The 21538-nt window shown below is 50.0% G+C and overlaps 1 protein-coding gene across 1 annotated transcript in view; it reads left to right on the top strand.

Annotated features, from left to right (window-relative positions):
- The window catches only part of LOC140455123 (E3 ubiquitin-protein ligase TRIM39-like), a 31852-nt gene extending 10983 nt beyond the window's left edge, over positions 1-20869 (top strand). The window contains exons 3-6 of the mRNA XM_072549781.1: positions 2327-2554; positions 11520-11542; positions 14982-15097; positions 19977-20869. Of these exons, the coding sequence (XP_072405882.1) occupies positions 2327-2554; positions 11520-11542; positions 14982-15097; positions 19977-20527 (918 nt within the window). The 3' untranslated portion in view covers positions 20528-20869. The remainder of the gene's footprint in view (positions 1-2326; positions 2555-11519; positions 11543-14981; positions 15098-19976) is intronic.
- Positions 20870-21538: the final 669 nt, after the last annotated feature.

Here is a 21538-nt window from a genome sequence, read left to right as displayed (position 1 = left end):
ACCAGACAGAATCACAGAGTCATACAGCATGGACACAGACTCTTCGTCCCGACCAGTCCATTCCGAACATAACCCCAAACTAAACTAGTCCCACCTGCCTGCTTCTACGCGCATCCCGCCAAACCTTTCCTATTCATGTAATTATCCAAATGTCTTTTAAACATTGTAACTGAGCCCACATCCACCCACCTCCTCAAGAAGTACAGTCCACACGCTCTGTGTTAAAAAAAAGTCCCTTGTGTCGTTTTTTTTTAAATCTCTCACCTCTTGCTTGACAAATATGCCCTCAAGACATGAAACCCTCCATCCAAGAGAAAATACACCTACCGTTCACCCTATCTATACCCCTCGTGATTTTACAAATCTCTGAAAGGTAGCCTGTCAATCTCCTATTCTCCAGTGAAAAAAGTCCCAGCCTATCCAACCTTTCTTTCTAACTCAAACCTTCCATTCCCCGAAGCAACCTGGTAAATCTCTTCAGAACACCCTCTAGCTTAATAATATCCTTCCTAAAATAGAGTGAGCTGAAGACGAAACTAGCCTGCTATTCTGATTCAGCACAGCCTTCCTGCTTTCCTACTCCATGCTGCTATGAACAGGACTTAGTATGTTTGATGATTTATTATCTGTGCTCTCAACCTACCCTGGTACCTCTAATGACGTGTACAGATACCTAGCTCACTCTGCTCCTGGAACTTCCGAATCATGTGTTCCACTTTATATTGTGTCTCTGATGAAAATGTGTCAAGTCACCGTTCTCTGCACTGAACTTAACATTGCAACTATTAGCATACTCCATCTTGTCAGTAGTGTCCTTTTGAGCTTTACACTTGCAGTTTCCAATTCTGCAAAGTTTGATGGAGTGCTGCACTGTCAGAGGGTCAGTACTGAGGGAGTGCTGCACTGTCAAAAGGTCAGTACTGAGGGAGTGCTGCACTGTCAGAGGGTCAGTACTGAGGGAGTGCTGCACTGTCAGAGGGTCAGTACTGAGGGAGTGCTGCACTGTCAGGGAGTCAGTACTGAGGGAGTGCTGCACTGTCAGGTAGTCAGTACTGAGGGAGTGCCGCACTGTCAGAGGGTCAGTACTGAGGGAGTGCTGCACTGTCAAAAGGTCAGTACTGAGGGAGTGCTGCACTGTCAGAGGGTCAGTACTGAGAGAGTGCTGCACTGTCAGGGAGTCAGTACTGAGGGAGTGCTGCACTGTCAGGTAGTCAGTACTGAGGGAGTGCCGCACTGTCAGAGGGTCAGTACTGAGGGAGTGCTGCACTGTCAGAGTGTCAGTACTGAGGGAGTGCCGCACTGTCAGAGGGTCAGTACTGAGGGAGTGCCGCACTGTCAGAGGGTGAGTACTGAGGGAGTGCTGCACTGTCAGAGGGTCAGTACTGAGGGAGTGCTGCAATGACAGAGGGTCAGTACTGAGGGAGTGCTGCACTGTCAGAGGGTCAGTATTGAGGGCGTTCTGCATTGTCAGAGATTCAGTACTGAGGGTCAGTACTGAGAGAGTGCCGCACTGTCAGAGGGTCAGTACTGAGGGAGTGCTGCAATGACAGAGGGTCAGTACTGAGGGAGTGCTGCAATGACAGAGGGTCAGTACTGAGGGAGTGCTGCAATGACAGAGGGTCAGTACTGAGGGAGTGCTGCACTGTCAGAGGGTCAGTACTGAGAGAGTGCCGCACTGTCACAGGGTCAGTACTGAGGGAGTGCTGCAATGACAGAGGGTCAGTACTGAGGGAGTGCCGCGCTGTCAGAGGGTCAGTACTGAGGGAGTGCAGCACTGTCAGAGGGTCAGTACTGAGGGAGTGCCGCACTGTCAGAGGGTCAGTACTGAGGGAGTGCCGCACTGTCAGAGAGTCAGTACTGAGGGAGTGCCGCGCTGTCAGAGGGTCAGTGCTGAGGGAGTGCCGCGCTGTCAGAGGGTCAGTACTGAGGGAATGCCGCACTGTCAGAGGGTCAGTACTGAGGGAGTGCTGCACTGTCAGAGTGTCAGTACTGAGGGAGTGCCGCACTGTCAGAGGGTCAGTACTGAGGGAGTGCTGCACTGTCAGAGGGTCAGTACTGAGGGAGTGCTGCACTGTCAGAGGGTCAGTACTGAGGGAGTGCAAAATGAGCCAATGGCATTAGTTGTCAGAGTGCATTGCCTTGTACCGAGTGCAGTACGTGGCTGCTGAGCGAGACAAGTGGCCATTCTGCATCACCCATCAATATCCAACGTTTGAAGTTATCCCCCGCTGTCCGAGAGTCAGCCGGGGAGGGAGGTGTGTTTTAAGAGTGGAGGGAGGTTGGACAGAGTTCCGTTAATTCCTTTGAATGTGAACATGTGCCGCAGGACTGGGCACGGCAGACGGAGAGCCAGATCAAGAACTCATTTCGGAAGCTGCACGTCTACTTGAACGGTGAGGAGAGCAGCCTAATCCAGCAGGTCAGGCAGGAGGAGCGTGAGTCCAGCCGGAAGCTGCAGGACATGACCAAGGAGGTCTTCCAGCAGCTGAGGGTGCTGCAGAACAACATCCAGGAAGTCGAGAGGCACATGCAGGATGGTATTCTCGACCTGAAGGTATGCTCGCTTTGGGCTTTGTAAAAGGAAATTCAGAACAGGTGGACACCCCCTCCCCACCTTCCCCCACGCCCCCCCCACCCACTCCCTCTTCACACTCCCCTCCTCCACCCATTCCCTGTCCCAGCCCCTTTCCTCCTTCCCGACTTCCTCCTCAAACTCCCGTCTTCACCCATTTCCCCCTCCACTGCCCCCCCCCCCCCCACCATTTCTCCATCCCCTCCTCGGACTCCCTTCTTCCCCCACTCCCTCCACCACCCCACTCCCCAGCTCAGCATTCCCCCCCCCACTTCCCCATCCGCTCCCCCCCACTCCCTTCCTCCGTCCACTCCCCCATCACCCCTTCCCTCCCCTCCCCACTCCCTCTCCTGCACTCCCCTCCTCCCCTGCTCCCCTTACCAACACCCTCCTCCCTCCCCACTCACCCATCCCCTCCCCGGACTCCCTTCGTCCCCCACTCCCTCCACCATCCCTCTCCCCAACTCCCCCATTCCCTCCCCCACTCCCTGCTCCTCCCACTCCTCATCTCCCACTCTCCCATTCCCTCCCTGTACTCCCTTCCGCCCCCACTCCCCTCATCAACACCCTCCTCCCTCTTCCCCCATTCCCCCATTCCCTCCCCGCACTCCCTTCATCCCCAACTCCCCCCACCACCCCTCTCCCCAACTCACCTCCCACCACTCCCTCATCACCTTCCTGGGTCATGTTCAGTTGGTTTGAATGGCTGTCTCTTCCTTTTCTTAAGGAAAAGGCTTTGGGAATCAGTAGAAACCCCTTCATCCAAAGTTTGTTTTATGAGGTGAGGTTGAACAGATTGGGCCTATATCCATTGGAATTTAGGGCAACGAGCGATGATCTCACTGAAGTATCCTGAGGGGATTGGAGAGGGAGGGTGGTTCCTCTCCCTCGAGACCGTGAGACCATAGATATCGGGGCACAATTAGGCCGTTCAGCCCATCGAGTGTGCTCTGCCATCCGATCATGGCTGATAGGTTTCTCAATGCCGTTCTCTTGCATTCTCCCTGTAACCCTTGATCCCCTTACTGATCAAGAACCCTATCTATCTCTGTCTTAAATACACTCACTAACTTGGCCTCCACTACCTTCTGTGGCAATAAGTTCCACAGATTCACCTGCTTCTGGCAGGAAAACATAGCCAAGTCCTGGCGCTAGGTTACAGTGACATCTGAAGCGTGGGAGACTGCGGGGTGACCTGGTAAGAGATCCATAAAGTCATGAGAGGCTTGGATAACGTAGATAGCCAACAGCTTTCTCCCCAAGTGAGGGGAGTCTAAAAGTAGAGGACGTAGATTTAAGGGGAGAGATACAAAAGGGTCCAGAGGGGCAACTTCCTTCACACAGAGGGTGGTGAGTGTCTGGAACAGGCTGCCAGAGGTAGTGGTAGAGTCGAGTGTAGTTTGGTCAGGTGGGAACATGGATGGGATAAGTAAGGAGGGATATGGACCAGAAGGAGGCAAGTGGGACTAGATTAATTGTGGAAACTGGGCGGCATGGACAAGTTGGGCCGAAGGGCCTGTTCCATGCTATAAATCTCTATGGTGGGACAATTTCCCCTGGAATGTCGGAGGTCGGGGAATTACCTTATAGAGGTTTATAAAATGATTAGATTAGATTACATTACAGTGTGGAAACAGGCCCTTCGACCCAACAAGTCCACACCGCCCCGCTGAAGCGCAACCCACCCATACCCCTACATTTACCCCTTACCTAACACTACGGGCAATTTAGCATGGCCAATTCACCTGACCTGCACATCTTTGGACTGTGGGAGGAAACCGGAGCACCCGGAGGAAACCCACGCAGACACTGGGAGAACGTGCAAACTCCACACAGAGAGTCGCCTGAGGCGGGAATTGAACCCGGGTCTCTGGTGCTGTGAGGCAGCAGTGCTAACCACTGTGCCACCGTGCCGCCCATGAGGGGCATGAATAGAGTAAATAGACAAGGTCTTTTCCCTGGGGTGGGGGAGTTCAGAACTAGAGGGCATAGGTTTAAGGTGAGAGGGGAAAAATTTAAAAGGGACCTAAGGGGCAACGTTTTCACACAGAGGGTGGTACGTGTATGGAATGAGCTGCCAGAGGATGTGGTGGAGGCTGGTACCATTACAGCATTTAAAAGGCATCTGGATGGGTATATGAATAGGCAGGGTTAGAGAAATATGGGCCAAGTGCTGGCAAATTGGGCTAGATTAATTTAGTACATGTGGTCGGCATGGATGAGTTGTGGGAAAGGGCCTGTTGCTGTTCTCTACAGCTTTATGACTGTGGATGACGTGTTTGCACAGCACTGTGTACAACAACAACTTGCATCTGTGTGGCACCTTTAATGTCACGGAGGAGCTTCACAGGGCCATTATCAAGTAAAGTCTGACACCGATCCCCGTGAGGAGGATCGAGGGCAAGGGGGGAGCGAAACACTTTGGTTCTACGGAGCTTCTTAAAAGAGGAAGGCAAGGTAAAAGGTCCTATGTACATTCCTAAAATGGGTGAGAATGTAGAACATGCTACCTCACTGGAGTAGTTGACATGAAGCGTGTAAAGCGTTCAAGGGAAAGGTGGACATGTACGAGGGAGGAGGAAGTAGATGGTTATAACGACAGACTGTTAGGGAGGAAGGCTCAAACGCTGACATGTGTTTCTGTCCTAGTACCTGAATAAGTCTGTGGATCAATTGGCATGATCCTCTGCTGACAGTGTTTCTTTGTGGTTCTTCCCGAAGGCACTGAAAATAATTAAGTGCAAAGGCATATTTGCAAAAGGTTTTCAGATCGCAAGAAAGATTGAGCTGACTCAGAAATGGACAGTTGTAATTTTCTTTTTGTATGTTCATGTGATCTGAGCTTTTGCTGGCTAGGTCAGCATTTACTGTTCTGATGTGTGTGTGGGTGGTGACCTCAGTTGAGACATGTCATTACAGAGTATAACATGCACGTTTTGTGTTGTAGTCACCTCAGCAGCTTCCTCCAGGTATTCCATTCCTCCACCTTCAATGTGTTGGATACAGGCTAAATGCTGGCAAATTTCGATGCAAGGGGCCTAACAGGGAAGGCTGATGAACTCAGGGCATGGTTAGGAACATGGGACTGGGATATCGTAACAATTACAGAGACGTAGCTCAGGGATGGACAAGACTGGCCGCTTAATGTTCCAGGAAACAAATGCTGTAGGAAGGATAGAAAGGGAGGCAAGAGAAGGGGGGGGAGTGCCATTTTTGATATGGGATGGCATTACAGCTGTACTGTTGGAGGACATTCCTGGGAATGCATCCAGGGAAGTTATTTGGGTGGAATTGAGAAATAAGAAAGTGATGATCACCTTATTGGGATTGTATTACAGAGCCCCCAATAGTCAGTGGGAAATTGAGAAACAAATTTGTAAGGAGGTCTCAGTTATCTGTAAGAATAATAGGATGGTTACGGTAGAGGATTTTAACTTTCCAAACATAGACTGGGACTGCCATAGTGTTAAGGATTTAGATGGAGAGGAATTTGTTAAGTACGTACAAGAAAATTTTCTGATTCAGTATGTGGGTGTACCTACTAGGGAAGGTGCCAAACTTGACCTACTCTTGGGAAATAAGGCAGGGCAGGTGACTGAGATGTCAGTGGGGGAGCACTTTGGGGCCAGCGACCATAATTTTATTAGTTTTAAAATAGTAATGGGAAAGGATAGACCAGATCTAAAAATTGAAGTTCTAAGTTGGAGGAAATCCAGTGATGACGATATTAGGCAAGAACTTTCAAAAGCTGATGGGAGGAAATTGTTTTCAGGTAAAGGGACGGCTGGAAAATGATAACTTCACAACTGTGATAATGAGAGTCCAGAGACAGTATATTCCTGTCAGGGTGAAAGGGAAGGCCTGAAGGTGTATGGCATGCTGGATGACCAGAGAAATAGAGGTTTTGGTTAAGAAAGTGAAGGAAGTATATGTCGGGTATAGACAGTAGAGATTGAGTGACTCCGTACAAGAGTATAAAGGCAGTAGGAATATACTTAAGTGAAATCAGGAGGGCAAAAAGGGAACACGAGATAGCTTTGGCAGATAGAGTTAAGGAGAATCCAAAAGATTTCTACATTAAGGACAAAAGGGTAACTAGGGAGAGGATAGGGCTCCTCAAAGATCAGCAAGGCGGCCTTTGTGTGGAGCCGCAGGACATAGGGGAGACACTAAATGAGTATTTTGCATCAGCGTTTACTGTGGAGAAGGACATGGAAAATATAGAATGTGGGAAAATAGATGGTGACATCTTGAAAAATGTCCACATTACAGAGGAAGAGGTGCTGGATGTCTTGAAACATCTACGAAAGCGATTGCTGGGCCACTTTCTGAGATATTTGTGTCATCGATAGTCACAGGTGAGGTGCCGGAAGACTGGAGGTTGGCTAACAAAGTGCCACTACTTAAGAAATGTGGTTAGGAAAAACCAGGGAACTATAGACAGATGAGCCTGACATTAGTGGTGGGCAAGTTGTTGGAGGGAATTCTGAGGGATAGGATTTACATGTATTTGGAAAGGCAAGGACTGATTAGGGATAGTCAACATGGTTTTGTGTGTGAAAAATCGTGTCTCATGAATTTGATTGAGTTTTTTGAAGAAGTAATGAAAAGGATTGATGAGGGCAGGACGGTGGACGTGATGTATATGGATTCAGAAAGGCATTCAACAAGGTTCCTCATGGTGGACTGGTTAGCAAGGGTAGATCTCATGGAATACAGGGAGAACTAGCCATTTGGATACAGAACTGGCTCAAAGGTAGAAGACAAAGGGTGGTGGAGGGTTGTTTTTCAGACTGGAGACCTGTGACCAGTGGAGTGCCACAAGGATCGGTGCTGGGTCCACTGCTCTTTGTCATTTATATAAATGATTTGGATGTGAACATAGGAGGTATAGTTAGTAAGTTTGCAGATGACACCAAAATTGGAGATGTAGAAGACTATCTCAGTGTACAACGGGATCTTGATCAGATGGGCCAATGGGCTGAGGAGTGGCAAATGGAGTTTAATTTAGATAAATGTGAGGTGCTATATTTTGGAAAGGCAATTCAGAACAGGAGTTATACACTTAATGGTAAGGTCCTCTGGAGTGTTGCTGAACAGAGAGACTTTGGAGTGCAGGCTCGTAGCTCCATGAAAGTGGAGTTGCAGAAGTTGAAGAAGGCATTTGGTATGCTTTCCTTTATTGGTCAGAGTATTGAGTACAGGAGTTGGGAGGTCATGTTGCGGCTGTACAGGACATTGGTTAGGCCACTGTTAGAATATTGCGTGCAATTCTGGGCTCCTTCCTATCGGAAAGATGTTGTGAAACTTGAAAGGGTTCAGAAAAGATTTACAAGGATGTTGCCAGGGTTGGAGGATTTGAGCTATAGGGAGAGGCTGAACAGGCTGGGGCTGTTTTCACTGGAGCATCGGACGCTATGGGGTGACCTTATAGAGGTTTATAAAATCATGAGAGGCATGAATAAATAGACAAAGTCTTTTCCCTGGGGTGGGGGAGTCCAGAACTAGAAGGCATAGGTTTAGGATGAGAGGGGGAAAAAAAGGCACCGGAGAGGCAACATTTTCACACAGAGGGTGGTGCGTGTATGGAATGAGCTGCCAGAGGATGTGGTGGAGGCTGGTACAATTACAACATTTAAAAGGCGTCTGGATGGGTATATGAATAGGAAGGGTTTAGAGGGATATGGGCTAAGTTCTGCCAAATGGGACTAGATTAGGTTGGGATATCTGGTAGGCATGGACGAGTTGGACCAAAGGGTCTGTTTCTGTGCTGTACGTCTCTCTGACTCTATGATTCTAAATGTATAACATTATTCCTGGCTTGTTGGCAACAATCATCCTGCAAACATGACCTAAAACAGACTATCAGGTTATTAGCACATTGCATTTAATATAATTAGCAAATTGTTTCACAGCCCTGTTTTGAGCTGTCTACGATCAGCCACCAGCACATGATGGAATCGACCCTTTGTGAAAGTGTTTTTCCTTAGCTTGCTAGAGCCAGGTTCTTTTTATTAAACCGTGCCAAGTTCCCACACTCAAATACATTGATAACACCCTGGGGATCAAATGTTTTGAATTGCAGTCGGAAATGCTACTCGATTGGTGGCTATGCAAGTGCATTTGATTGAAAACGTGCTTTGGAAAAGTAGTGCAATCGTAAAAATGGCCCACAACACACTCTTGAGCGGCCAGAGAGGACTCGACTGCTCCAAGTTACATGACCCGGTCAGACATCATCGTCATCATCATAGAGTAACAAACGACATGTAACTGGAGAGTAGCAGCACAGAAAAGAGGAATTGCATTTGTGTGGCAGCTTCCACGACAACATGATGTCCCCAAAAAAAAGAGAACGCAGTACTTTTGAAGAGTGATCCTGACTGTAACAAAGCACAGCAAGCTCCCACAACAGCAACGTGAGAATGATCAGTGAAAATGGCAGAAACAAATCAGGGGTCCGAGGGTAATAACTCCTCTGCTCTTGGTTGAAATTGAGACATTGGATCATTTGCACTCCCCTGACCCTCTGTCTTATCCGACAGGCAGATCCAGCACACACTCCCTCAGTCGTGTACCAGGGCAGCAGTCTTGATTGTTGGGTTCAAGTGAGACTCGACCCCACAGCTTCTGGCTCAAAGATGGGAGAGTTACTCACTGAGTTATAGAAACAAGTCATGGAACCCAGCAAACCATATAGACTGAGGTCTGCAGACAGACCAGATAATAGAAACCATCTTGAGAGACAGAGAGAGTAATCCTGAAAGAAAAACAGGCTTTTATAAAACAGTCAGTGTAGATTGTACATTCTTCTTGACAAACCTCTCTGGGAATGTAACCAAGTCAGGTGGCTTTAATTTTTAAAAAAATATTCTCACATGACATGTAGGACAAAGACATCACTGGGGTATTTATCACCCATCCCTAATTGCCCCTTGAGATAGAACATATAGAACAATACAGCGCAGTACAGGCCCTTCAGCCCTCGATGTTGCGCCGCCCTGTCATACTAATCTGAAGCCCATCCCACTTACACTATTCCATGTACGTCCATATGCCTGTCCAATGACGACTTAAATGCACTTAAACTTGGCGAATCTAATACCGTTGCAGGCAACGCATTCCATAGCCTTACTACTCTCCGAGTAAAGAAACTGCCTCTGACATCTGTCTTCTACCTATCTCCCCTCACTTTAAAGTTGTGTCCCCTCGTGTTTGCCGTCCCCATACTTGGAAAAAGGCTCTCCCTGTCCACCCGATCTAACCCTCTGATGAGCTTGTATGTCTTGAGGTGTTCGGGATGAGTTGTCTTTTTCAAACTATTGCAGTCCATGCGCTGTGGGTAGGCCCACAGTGCCCTGAAGGAGGGAATTCTCAGACGTTGACCCAGTGACAATGAAAGAAAGGTGATACATTTTGAAGGAAAGACAGAGAATGGTTTGGAAGCAAACTTGTAGTGGTGATATTCCCCTGGACCTGCTACCTGCTTTGCTCATTTGTCTTAAGATCAGGTCTGTTATTGTTAAAGAACTGAACTAAGGGGCAACTATAATGGACAGCAATAAAGATATGTCTGGTGTCCTATTTATGCTTGAGACAGCATCAGAAAAGACACAAATTATTGTTGTTTGTTGGAGATGGTTGGCTCCTAAGTTACAACAGTGACTACACCTCCAAAGTTCACTATCTTGACTATATAAAGTTAAAAATCAGACAACGCCAGGTTATAGTCCAACAGATTTATTTGGAAGTACTAGTTTTGGAGCACTGCTCCTTCATCAAGTGGCAGCACTCTGAAAGCTAGTGCTTCCAAATTAACCTGCGGTTAAGGCCATTCGGCCCATCGAGTCCACCCCGCCATTCAATCATGGCTGATGGGCATTTCAACGTCACTCACCCGCACTCTCCCCGTAGCCCTTAATTCCTTGCATGCTTAAGAATTTATCAATCTCTGCCTTGAAGACATTTAATGGCCTGGCCTCCACTGTGCCCCGTGGTATTGTGTAACTTTTAACTTTGTCCACCCCAGTCAAACACCGGCACCTCCACATCTTGACTATTCAAGTTCTCTAAGACAGTCTGACCGTAATGACAGAAGGTTTTTTTTAAATGTGTGCGTGCATCCTGGACAACATTGCATCTTGTTCAACATAAACATTTGCTGGAAATTCTGGTCTCCTTCCTATCGCAAAGATGTTGTAAAACTTGAAAGGGTTCAGAAAAGATTTACAAGGACGTTGTCAGGGTTGGAGGATCTGAGCTACAGGGAGAGGCTGAACAGGCTCGGGCTGTTTTCCCGGGAGCGTCGGAGGCTGAGGGGTGACCTGATAGAGGTTTACAAAATTATGAGGGGCATGGATAGGGGAAATAGGCAAAGTCTTTTCCCTGGGGTCAGGGAGTCCAGAACTAGAGGGCATAGGTTTAGAGTGAGAGGGGCAAGATATAAAAGAGACCTAAGGGGCAATTTTTTCACACAGAGGGTGGTACGTGTATGGAATGAGCTGCCAGAGGAAGTGGTGGAGACTGGTACAATTACAACATTTAAAAGGCATTTGGATGGGTATATGAATAGGAAGGGTTTGGAGGGATATGGGCCGGGTGCTGGCAGGTGGGACTAGATTGGGTTGGGATATCTGGTCGGCATGGACGGGTTGGACCGAAGGGTCTGTTTCCATGCTGAACATCTCTATGACTCTCTGACTCTGGCAGTGCCTGTGGTAAGAAGGCAGAGTTGACATTTCGAGTCCGGTTACTCTTTGTCAGAACTCTCTCTGTTTCCTTCCAACAGATGCTGCCAGGCTAGCTGAGTTTTCCTTTTTCAGCAATTTGTTTCAGGTCGCCAGCATCTGCAGTTTTATTTTAATTGAATCTTGTTCCTTTTTCACAATGTTCTTTTGTCCTGAGTTTTGTGGCACTAATGGAAGACTTCTGCTTCTCTCTTTTCCAGGGTCTAAAGGACATACAAGCAAGGTGAGATGGAATTAAATACAGATAAATATAACAAAACATGGAAAGACAATGTGAACTAAATGGTAAAATGTTCAAGAGATGCAGGACCAGAGAGACCTGGGAGAGAGAGAGAGAGAGAGAGAGATACGTACAAAGATCTTTAAAGGAGATCGAAACGGATTTGACAAGCCTATGATTGTATTAAAAAAGTACAAAAGCAAGACGTTACTCAAAAGCCTATTGCAAAGAAGTGACTAGGCCCCGAAACTTCTGCAGATTGACACCAAATTTGTTTATCAAACTTTAGAAGAAATTGCAGAGGGAGCATCAGAGAATGGAGAGTTGAGGGACTTTGGGTTGTGTGCAGGGACTGGAAGTCTGAAATCATTCTCCTCAGCCCAGAGGAGGTGAAAGGCATTCAAATCACAAAGTGTCTGTCGATTGGTCGGGTGAATCAGGGCGGCACGGTGGCTCGGTGGTTAGCGCTGCTGCCTCACAGCGCCAAGGCCCCGGGTTCGATTCCAGGTTTGGACGACTGCCGTTGTGGAGCTTGCACGTGATAGGATCCCTACAGTGTGAGAGCAGGGGCCATTCGGCCCATTGGGCCCACACCACCTTACCCTATGCCCATAACCCCACATTTCCCCATGGCTAACCCACCTATCCTGCACGTCTTTGGCATGAAACCGGAGCACCCAGAGGAAACCTGCGGAGAATGAGAAAACCACACACAGACAGTCACCCGAAGATGGAATCGAACCTGGGTCCCTTGTGCGGTGAGGCAGCAGGGCTAGCCACTGTGCTGACGTTCACGCAGTATCCATGCGGGTGTCCTCCCCACCGCCAAAGATGTGCAGGTTAAGTGGATTGGCTATGCTATAGTGACAAAGTGTCTAGGGATGTGCAGGCTGGATGTGTTAGACTTGGAAAATGCAGGATTACAGGGATAGGGTAAGAGAGGGTTGGCTGTGGGTAGGATGCTGTTTTGAGGGTTGGGCTGAACAGCCTGCTTCCACACTGTAGGGATTCATTATCGCTGTAGTGGTAAGGTCCAGGGGAATGTTGCCAAATAAAGACCTTGGGTTGCAGGTTCACCGGTCCTTGAAAGTAGAATGACAGGTAGCCAGGGTAGTGAAGAAGGCGTTTGGTATGCTTGCCATTATTGGTCAGTGCACTGACCATAGCAGTTGGGAGGACACATTGTGACATTGGTCAGACAACTTTTGGAATGCTGCATTCATTTCAGATCTCTCTCCTATAGCATCGAGTTATGAAACTTGAAAGGGTTCAGAAAGGATTGACAAGGATGTTGCCAGGGCCGGAGGATTTGTGCTTTAGGGAGAGGCTGAACAGGGCTGGGGCTGTTTTTCCGTAGAGCATTGTTATCGAAATTTATAAAATCAGGAGGGACATGGATAAGGTGAATAGTCAAGGCCTTTTCCCCAAGGGGAGAGTCCAAAACTAGAGGACATAGGTTTAAGGTGAGAAGAGAAAGAGTTGAAAGGGTCCCAGGGGGCAGTCTTTTCACGCAGAGGGTGGTGTGTGTATGGATTGAGCTGCCAGAGGAAGTGGTGGAGGTTGGTACAATTACAACATTTAAAAGGCATCTGAATGGGTATATGAATAGGAAGGGTTGAGAGGGATATGGGCCAAATGGGACTAGATTAATTTAGGATAGCTGGTCGGCATGGACAAGTTGGACCGAAGGGACTGTTTCTATGCTGTACATCACTCTGGCTCTATTTGGGAGAGAATAAAGCAAATCCAGTTCCAGTGGGAGAAAATTTGATGATTGGGAGTTATTGGGTTTCTAGTGATTTGGCAATGGAGCCAGAAGTTACTTTGAGTTGCTCTTTGCTGCAGTGTGCGTCATGATTAGATTAGATTAGATTACTTACAGTGTGGAAACAGGCCCTTCGGCCCAACAAGTCCACACCGCCCCGCCGAAGCATAACCCACCCATACCCCTACATCTACATTTACCCCTTACCTCACACTATGGGCAATTTAGCATGGCCAATTCACCTGGCCTGCACATCTTTGGACAGTGGGAGGAAACTGGAGCACCCGGAGGAAACCCACACAGACACTGGGAGAACGTGCAAACTCCACACAGTCAGTCGCCTGAGGCGGGAATCTTGATCTTGATAGGGTCATGGAAGAGATGGCACGCATCCACTTTGGGAACCTAGCAAAACCTCTGTCCTGTGGACCCGTAACCCCTGTTCTTCTGAGCGGTGGGTTTGTTAAAGAAACCTCAGCGAGTCACTGAGGGAAGAACACCCACTACAGGAGTGGGGCTGAAAAGGAGAGGAGATAATCTGTGATAGATAAGATGGAGTCCTGGGCTCTCTGTCAGCTAGCCCTTGGAAGAGGCAGACGCCCTCTTTGGGTTTGGTCATCGATGGGGATAAGTGAGACCAAGGTCACACATCAGGAAGAGTTGGATAAATTTGGCAAAGGCAGGATCATTCTGGTTACCCAGAGAACCAGCACGAACTTAGACCAGGAGAAACAGGAACAGGAGTAGGCCATTCAGCCTCTTGATCCTGTCCCGCTACGAGACCGAATGGCCACATTTAGAATATTGTGACCAATTTTGGGCCCCATACCTCAGGAAGGATGCATGGCCCTGGAGCAGGTCCAGAGGAGGTTCACAAGAATGATCCTAGGAATGAAAGGCTTAACATATGAGGAACATTTGAGGAAAATACTCGATGGAGTTTAGGAGGAGGAGGGGAATTGGATTGAAACTTGCAGAATACTGAGTGGCCTGGACAGAGTGGACATTGGGAAGATGTTTCCATTGGCAGGAGAGACAAGGACTCAGGGGCGCAGCCTTAGAGTAAAGGGAAGATGCTTTATAATGGAGATAAGGAGGAACTTGTTCAGCCAGAGAGTGGTGAATCTGTGGAATTCATTGCCATAGAAGGCTGTACAGGCCAAGTCATTGAGTATATTTACAACTGAGATAGGTAGGTTCTTGATTGCCAAGGGGGTCAAAGCAGGAGAATGAGATTGAGAAACCTATCAGCCACGATTGAATGATGGAACAGACTCGATAGACCGAATGGCCTAATTTTGACTCCTATATCTTATGGACTCTTAAGTGCCTCTGGGATGGGCAACAAATGCTGGCCTAGCCAGCGCCATCCTCATTGCATGAATGAATTTTTAAAAATCTCCAATTTCTCCAACTGACCAAGAACCTATCTTTAAAAAAAAATACAAGGACTCTGCTCCCACAGCTCTCTCTGTGGCAAGGCATTCCACAGACCGTGGACACTCTGGGGGAAGAAATTCCTCCTGGTCTCGGTCTTAAATTGAGACTGGATGACGGCCTAGTTGGCCTCCTAATTGCGGGTCTCTCAGCGAACAGCAGGGCAGGCTCGCGGAGCTGCGTAGGCCGCTTTGGTTGCCACCTTCCCAGCGTTAACCCAGTTGCTGACTTTTCTTACAGACTGGCCCACACTCTACCCACCCCAGTCCTGATCATGCACAAGGTGCCTTTTGGGAAGTTTGCGGGACCCGTGGAATATAAAGTGTGGAAAAAACTGAGGAAGCTCGTAGACACAGGTAAGTGATGTGCTGACAGAAGCCTCACAATTTTACTCCTGTTTTTAGATGTGTTTTTTTTAGGGGAGGTAGTGGGGTAATGAGTGGTGTGCCACAAGGAACCCTCAACCTTTTTCAATGTACTTGAAATGATTTGGGTGAAGGGATGGAAGGTATAGTACCTAAATTTGCTGACGACATAAACATAGTCAGAAATGTAGAGACAACATATGGAGTCTGCAAAGGGGATATTGACACATTACGTGGGTAAGCAACCACCTCACAAATGGAGTACAATATGGAACAATGCCAAATTGTCAGCTTTGACAAAAAAGAAGCATATACGATACAGGTGGCACTGCTGCCTCACTGCGCTAGGAACCCAGGTTCGATTCCACCCTGTGTGGAGTTTGCACATTCTCCCCGTGTCTGCGTGCGTTTCTTCTGGGTGCCCCGGCTTCCTCCTACAGTCCAAAGGATGTGCAGATTCGGTGGATTGGCCATGGTAAATTACCCATAGTGTCCAGGGATGTGCAGGTCAGTAGATCAGTCATAGGAAATGCAGGGTTTCAAGGATAGGGTAGATCTGGGCGGGATGCTCCTTGGAGGGTTGGTGTGGACTTGGTGGGCCAAATGGTCTCTTTTTTTTCTGTATTGTAGGGATTCTGCCAGATGCAGAAGAATCTGGGTGACCTAGTGTCTAAATTGCAAAAGGTCAGTATGCAGGTACAGCAAGGAATGAGGAGAGGTAATGGGATGTTTTTGTGTATTGTGAGGGGAACTGAACACACAATTCCTGCCTCGGTTGTACAGGGTATGAGTAACTCCACATCTGGAGTGGTCTGCACAGTACTGGAGTCCATACTTAAGGAAGGGTACAAATGTGTCGGAAGCAGTTTCAGAGACGTTTTATGAGACTAATTCACGGAATGGCCAAGTCATCTTATGAGGAGAGGTTGGACTCATTCCCACTGGAATCTAGGAGAGGGAAAGGCGACATGAGTGAGACAGTTTTAATCCTGATGGGTTGTTGGCAGGACAGATGTGAAATGAATGTTTCCAGTTTGGGAAAAGAAAGTCGAACCGGGGGTTGGGGGGGTGTGGGTGGGGGAAGGTGGGTGTCACTGTTTGGAGGCAGAGATGGGAAGAAGGATGTGAATGCATTGCAGTGAATGCAGATGCGGGTCCAGAGTGGAGAGACGTCAGCGATGAGAATAGACTGTAGCAATTGGGACTGTTCACCTCGGAGAAAAGGCGGCTGAGAGGAGATCCGTTCGAAGTTTACAAAATCCTGCCGAGAAGCTGCCCTCCTTTGTGAAAGAACAACAGGAGCCACAGATTTATAACAGAAGCAAGAGCACTAAGGGAAAAATTCTCTTTTTCCCCCTCACCCAGCGAGCAGTTTGGGTCTGATATGCGCTGCCTGGTAGTGTGGTGGGGGCAGATCTGATTCAGACATTCAAGAGACTTCGGACGGTTATTGGGATCAAAATAATGTGCAAGGGTGTGGGGTGAAAGCAGGAGATTGGCAGTGGGTAATAATGTTTGATTGAAGAGGCACGATGGGCCCAAAAAGGGAGGCAGGTGTATACTCTTGGCAAGCAAGAAAGTAAAAGAGGCCAGAACATTGATTTGAAAGTTAAAGTCAGAAATCATATGGCGCCAGGTTATAGTCAAACAGGTTTATTTGAAATCACATAAGCTGTCAGAGTGCAGCCCGATCAGGATTGAGAGGCCGCGTGGCCTACCTTTTCCGTATCCACTCACGGAATTGCTGTGGGTCTGGAGTCACATATAGGCCAGACCCAGGTGAGGATTTAAGGTTTCCTTCCTGAAAGTGAACCAGATGGGCTTTTCCCCTCTAATCGGATTCATGGTCATCATTTTTAGGCTCTTAATTCCAGATCGTTATTGCATTCAGATTCCACTGTCTGCCATGGTGGGACTGGAACCTAGGTCCCCAGACCTAGGCCTCTGGTTTAACAGTCCAGCAATAACACCACTAGGCCATCGTCTCTCCTACTTTTACAGCCTGCTTCAGCAACTACCTCATCTGTTAGTGCATTCCTTCAAATCCACAACAGTGCCAACCCACGTAATGTCCTCTAGTCCCAAGCCCATCTTGTACAGGCGGCACGGTGGCTCAGTGTTTGGGACTGTTGCCTTACAGCGCCAGGGACCCGGGTTTGATTCCAGCCTCGGGGGCGACCCCCTGTGAGGAGTTTGCACGTCCTCCTTGTGTCTGCGTGGGTTTCCTCCCACAGTCCGAAGATGTGCAGGTTAGGTGGATTGGCCAAGCTAAATTGTTCCATAGTGACCAGGGAAGTGCAGGCTGGGTGCATTAGTCGGGGGAAAATGTGAAGTAATAGGAGGATGGGTCTGAGTGGGTTACTCTTCGGAAGGTCGGTGTGGATGTATTGGGCCAAAATAGCCTGTAGGGATTCTGTGGTTGTCTGTACCTCTTCTAGATTGCTCCTTATCTTAAGACATAATGAGTGTCACTCAACCCACAGTCATGTTCTAGGTTGGCAATCCTGCTTTGGCACTGGGTGAAATTTGAATTTGATTAAATCTGGTTCACTACTACCCTCAGCCAAAGGAAATCTGCTGTCCCTCCCTGGTCTGGCCTACCTGTGATTCCAGACACACACACTGTGGCTGACGCATGATGGCGTAACCATTGATGTCCATATCCATGAAATAATTTATAAAGAAAACACCACCAGCTCCCTGTCTCTATAACCTCAACCATTCCCCATACTCTTCCCCATCTCTGTGACTTCCCTGTCTCTGAGATCTCTGTGTTGTTCCATATCCAGCCTCAGGGGAGTTCCCTGATTTTAGTCACTCCACTGATGGTCTGAGCCCTCTGAGCTCAGGAGCTCACTGAAATAAAATCTTTTTCTCCCGCATACCCTTCTTGGAAACTGCTTCCTCGGGGAAGACTGCTCCACTCTGAGAGTGAATAAGCTTCAGAGGAGTGAAGGAAAAGGGGAGAATAGAGAGAAAGATGAGGAAAAGGGGGGAAATTGAAGACAGAGAGATAGGAAGGGGAGGGAGGGAAGGTTGCAAATGAGAGAGATAACGAAGAGGGGACAAGTTCAAGAGAGAGAGATGGGAAGGGCTGCCAGAAAGAGAGAGAGAGATGGGGAGGGAGGGAAGGTTGCGAGAGAGAGAGAGAAAGAGAGATGGGAAGGGAGGCAAGGTTGCAAGAGAGAGAGATGGGGAGGGGGGGAAGGTGAGGAGGGAGGGAAGGTTGCGAGAGGGAGGGAGATGGGGAGGGAGGGAAGGTTGCGAGAGAGAGATGGGGAAGGGGGAAAGGTTGCGAGAGAGAGAGAGATGGGGAGGGAGGGAAGGTTGCGAGGAAGAGAGATGGGGAGGGAGGGAAGGTTGTGAGAGTGAGAGATGGAGAGGGAAGGAAGGCTGCGAGAGAGAGAGTTGGGGAAGGGGAGAGTTCGGTAGAGAGAGAGAGATGGGGGAGAGAGGGAAGGGTGCTGGGGGGGGGAGGTTGAGGGAGAGAGAATTGGAGGGGTTGATGTTCGAGGAAGAAGTGGGGGGTTTGATGGTTGAGGGAGAAATGGGGTTGGAGGAAGATTGAGAATGAAATGGAAGGATGGAGGGGAAGGTCAAAAGAGAACGGGGTGGGGGTGAGGATGGAGGAGGGGGTTAAATGGGACAAGAGGAGGTGGGGGCAAGGAGAGGGGAGAGGGAAGGAGGTGAGCAAAGACCTGCATCTCTGTTGACCCTTTGTTTCGTCGCTTCTCGCGAAGGGTTGGGGGGTTTGGGGTGGGGGTGTTGGGATTGGGGTTGGGGGAGTTGGGATTGGAGGGGTCGGGATTGGGATTGGGAGGGTTGGAGTTGAGATGGGGGATTGGGATTGGGAGAGTTGGGATTGAGGTTGGGGGGTTTGGGATGGGGGTGTTGGGATTGGGGTTGGGGGATTTGGGATGGGGTGTTGGGATTGGGGTTGGGGGAGTTGGGATTGGAGGGGTTGGGATTGGGATTGGGAGGGTTGGAGTTGAGATGGGGATTGGGATTGGGAGAGTTGGGATTGAGGTTGGGGGGTTTGGGATGGGGGTGTTGGGATTGGGGTTGGGGGGTTTGGGATGGGGTGTTGGGATTGGGGTTGGGGGGTTTGGGATGGGGGTGTTGGGATTGGGATTGGGGGAGTTGGGATTGGAGGGGTCGGGATTGGGATTGGGAGGGTTGGAGTTGAGATGGGGGATTGGGATTGGGAGAGTTGGGATTGAGGTTGGGGGGTTTGGGATGGGGGTGTTGGGATTGGGGTTGGGGGATTTGGGATGGGGTGTTGGGATTGGGGTTGGGGGAGTTGGGATTGGAGGGGTTGGGATTGGGATTGGGAGGGTTGGAGTTGAGATGGGGATTGGGATTGGGAGAGTTGGGATTGAGGTTGGGGGGTTTGGGATGGGGGTGTTGGGATTGGGGTTGGGGGGTTTGGGATGGGGTGTTGGGATTGGGGTTGGGGGGTTTGGGATGGGGGTGTTGGGATTGGGATTGGGGGAGTTGGGATTGAGGTTGGGGGGGTTTGGGATGGGGGTGTTGGGATTGTGGTTGGGGGGTTTGGGATGGGGGTGTTGGGATTGGGGTTGGGGGGGGTTTGGGATGGGGGTGTTGGGATTGGGGTTGGGGGGGGGTTTGAGAGGGGGGAGTTAGGATTGGGTTTGGGGGAGTTGGGATTGGGATTGGGGGGGGATTGAGATTGGGTGGGATGGGGGATTGGGATTGTGGGGGGACGTGGACACTGCGCGAAGGTGCTATGCAAATGCAGGTCGCTGTGCATCCTGCACGGTGAGCGGCTTTGGCGACGGCAGCGCTAACCTCCTCCTCTCTCTCTCTTTCTCTCTCTCTCCCACCCCCCCCCTCCCCCACCCTCGGGCAGTGCCGATGACCTTGAGCCTGGACCCGGACAGTGCCCACCCGAGTCTGGAGGTGACAGCGGACGGCAACACCGTGCGCCTTTCGGAGCAGCGTCCCTCGCAGTCAGCGTGCAGCCGCCTGGCCCTAGAGCCATGTGTGCTGGCGGCACAGGGCTTCAGCGGTGGCTGCCACTACTGGGAGGTGGAGGTGGCTGGCGAGGGCTGGGCACTGGGCGTGGGCAGCCGCACCGCATTGGAGCGGGGCCGCCTGGCCCTGGCGCCCCAGGCCGGCAACTGGCCGCTCACCTTCCGCGGTGGGGCGTACGAGTGCTTCTACCCGCTGCACACGCTGGTGGCCGACAGCAAGCCGCGGCGCCTCGGCGTCTTCCTCAACCTGGAGCGGGGCTACCTGTCCTTCTACGACGCGCGGAAGATGTCGCACATCTTCACCGTGCCCAGCAAGAGCTCTGAGCACCTCTACCCCTGCTTCGTGCCACCCTCGTCCGGGGAATCCTTGAGCATCGCCCACTGCGAGTGCTGGGAGGACCCAGACTCGGACCCGGGCAGGATGTGAAGGGAAGGAGGAGAGGGTGAAGAGGGGAGTGTGGGGAGCTGAGGACCCACGGTGATCCCCCTCCGCTGGGGGGAGGGGGGGAAGGCCAGCTGCTGCTCACTGGAAATTCTGGAAAATGGACACTTTTCTTTCCCAACCCCTCTCACCAAAAGTCTGATCAAAGATGGCGTAACGTGCACATCTCTGGAGCGGGGGGGGGCTGGGGCCTGAGACTAGCACACTCCACCCAAACCCCCTCAACCAACCTCACTCCCCCCCCCACAGAGCACCCATCCCAACCCAACCAACCAACCTCCCTCCCCCCTCACCGAGCTCCACCCCTCACCAAGGCTCCCATCCCAACCCAACCAACCTCTCTTCCCCCCCCCCCTCACCGAGCTCCTATCCCAACCAACCTCTTCCCGCCCCCCCCACCACCACCAAGCCCCCTCCCCATCCCAACCAACCTCTCCCCTCCACCTAGCTCTCCTCCCCACTCCCCCAAGCCACCTCCTTCCACCAAACTATTCACCCCCCTCAACCTACCTACACCAGGCCTTGCTGGACCAAGATAAAGACACTCGCCAGATGCTAGCAGATCCCTCCTGCAAAGGTGGGGGTGGGGGTGGGGGTGCAGTGTGTCTCATGTTGCAGGTCAGGCCCAGCTGGTGACAACAGCCCTTCTGCCAGTGAGAAATGCCATCTCATTTCCAACACCAGGGTAGCATGACTCCCTCCACCCCAATTCTCTGTTCTCTCTCACTGACACACTCTGTCTCTCCCTCTGTGTCTCTCTCACTCTGTGTCCTCTCTCTCTCTCTCTCTCTCTCCCTTTGTAACGCTGCATTGCAAGGATGAACGCTATGAATTAAATATCAACAGATAACGTATCAATAAAAGTACCGATAAATACAGAGAGAGAGGTGGACAGGGAAAGAGACACAGATGAAGGGATGAATGCAACGAGGAAGGAAGGAGATAAGGCAAACAATAGAGAGATCGACAGAGAGAGGGGGGAACAGAGGCGGAAGG

The sequence above is a fragment of the Chiloscyllium punctatum genome, chromosome 30, assembly GCF_047496795.1.
Source record: "Chiloscyllium punctatum isolate Juve2018m chromosome 30, sChiPun1.3, whole genome shotgun sequence".
NCBI lineage: Eukaryota > Metazoa > Chordata > Chondrichthyes > Orectolobiformes > Hemiscylliidae > Chiloscyllium > Chiloscyllium punctatum.
This window is presented reverse-complemented; position numbering and strand designations above follow the sequence as displayed.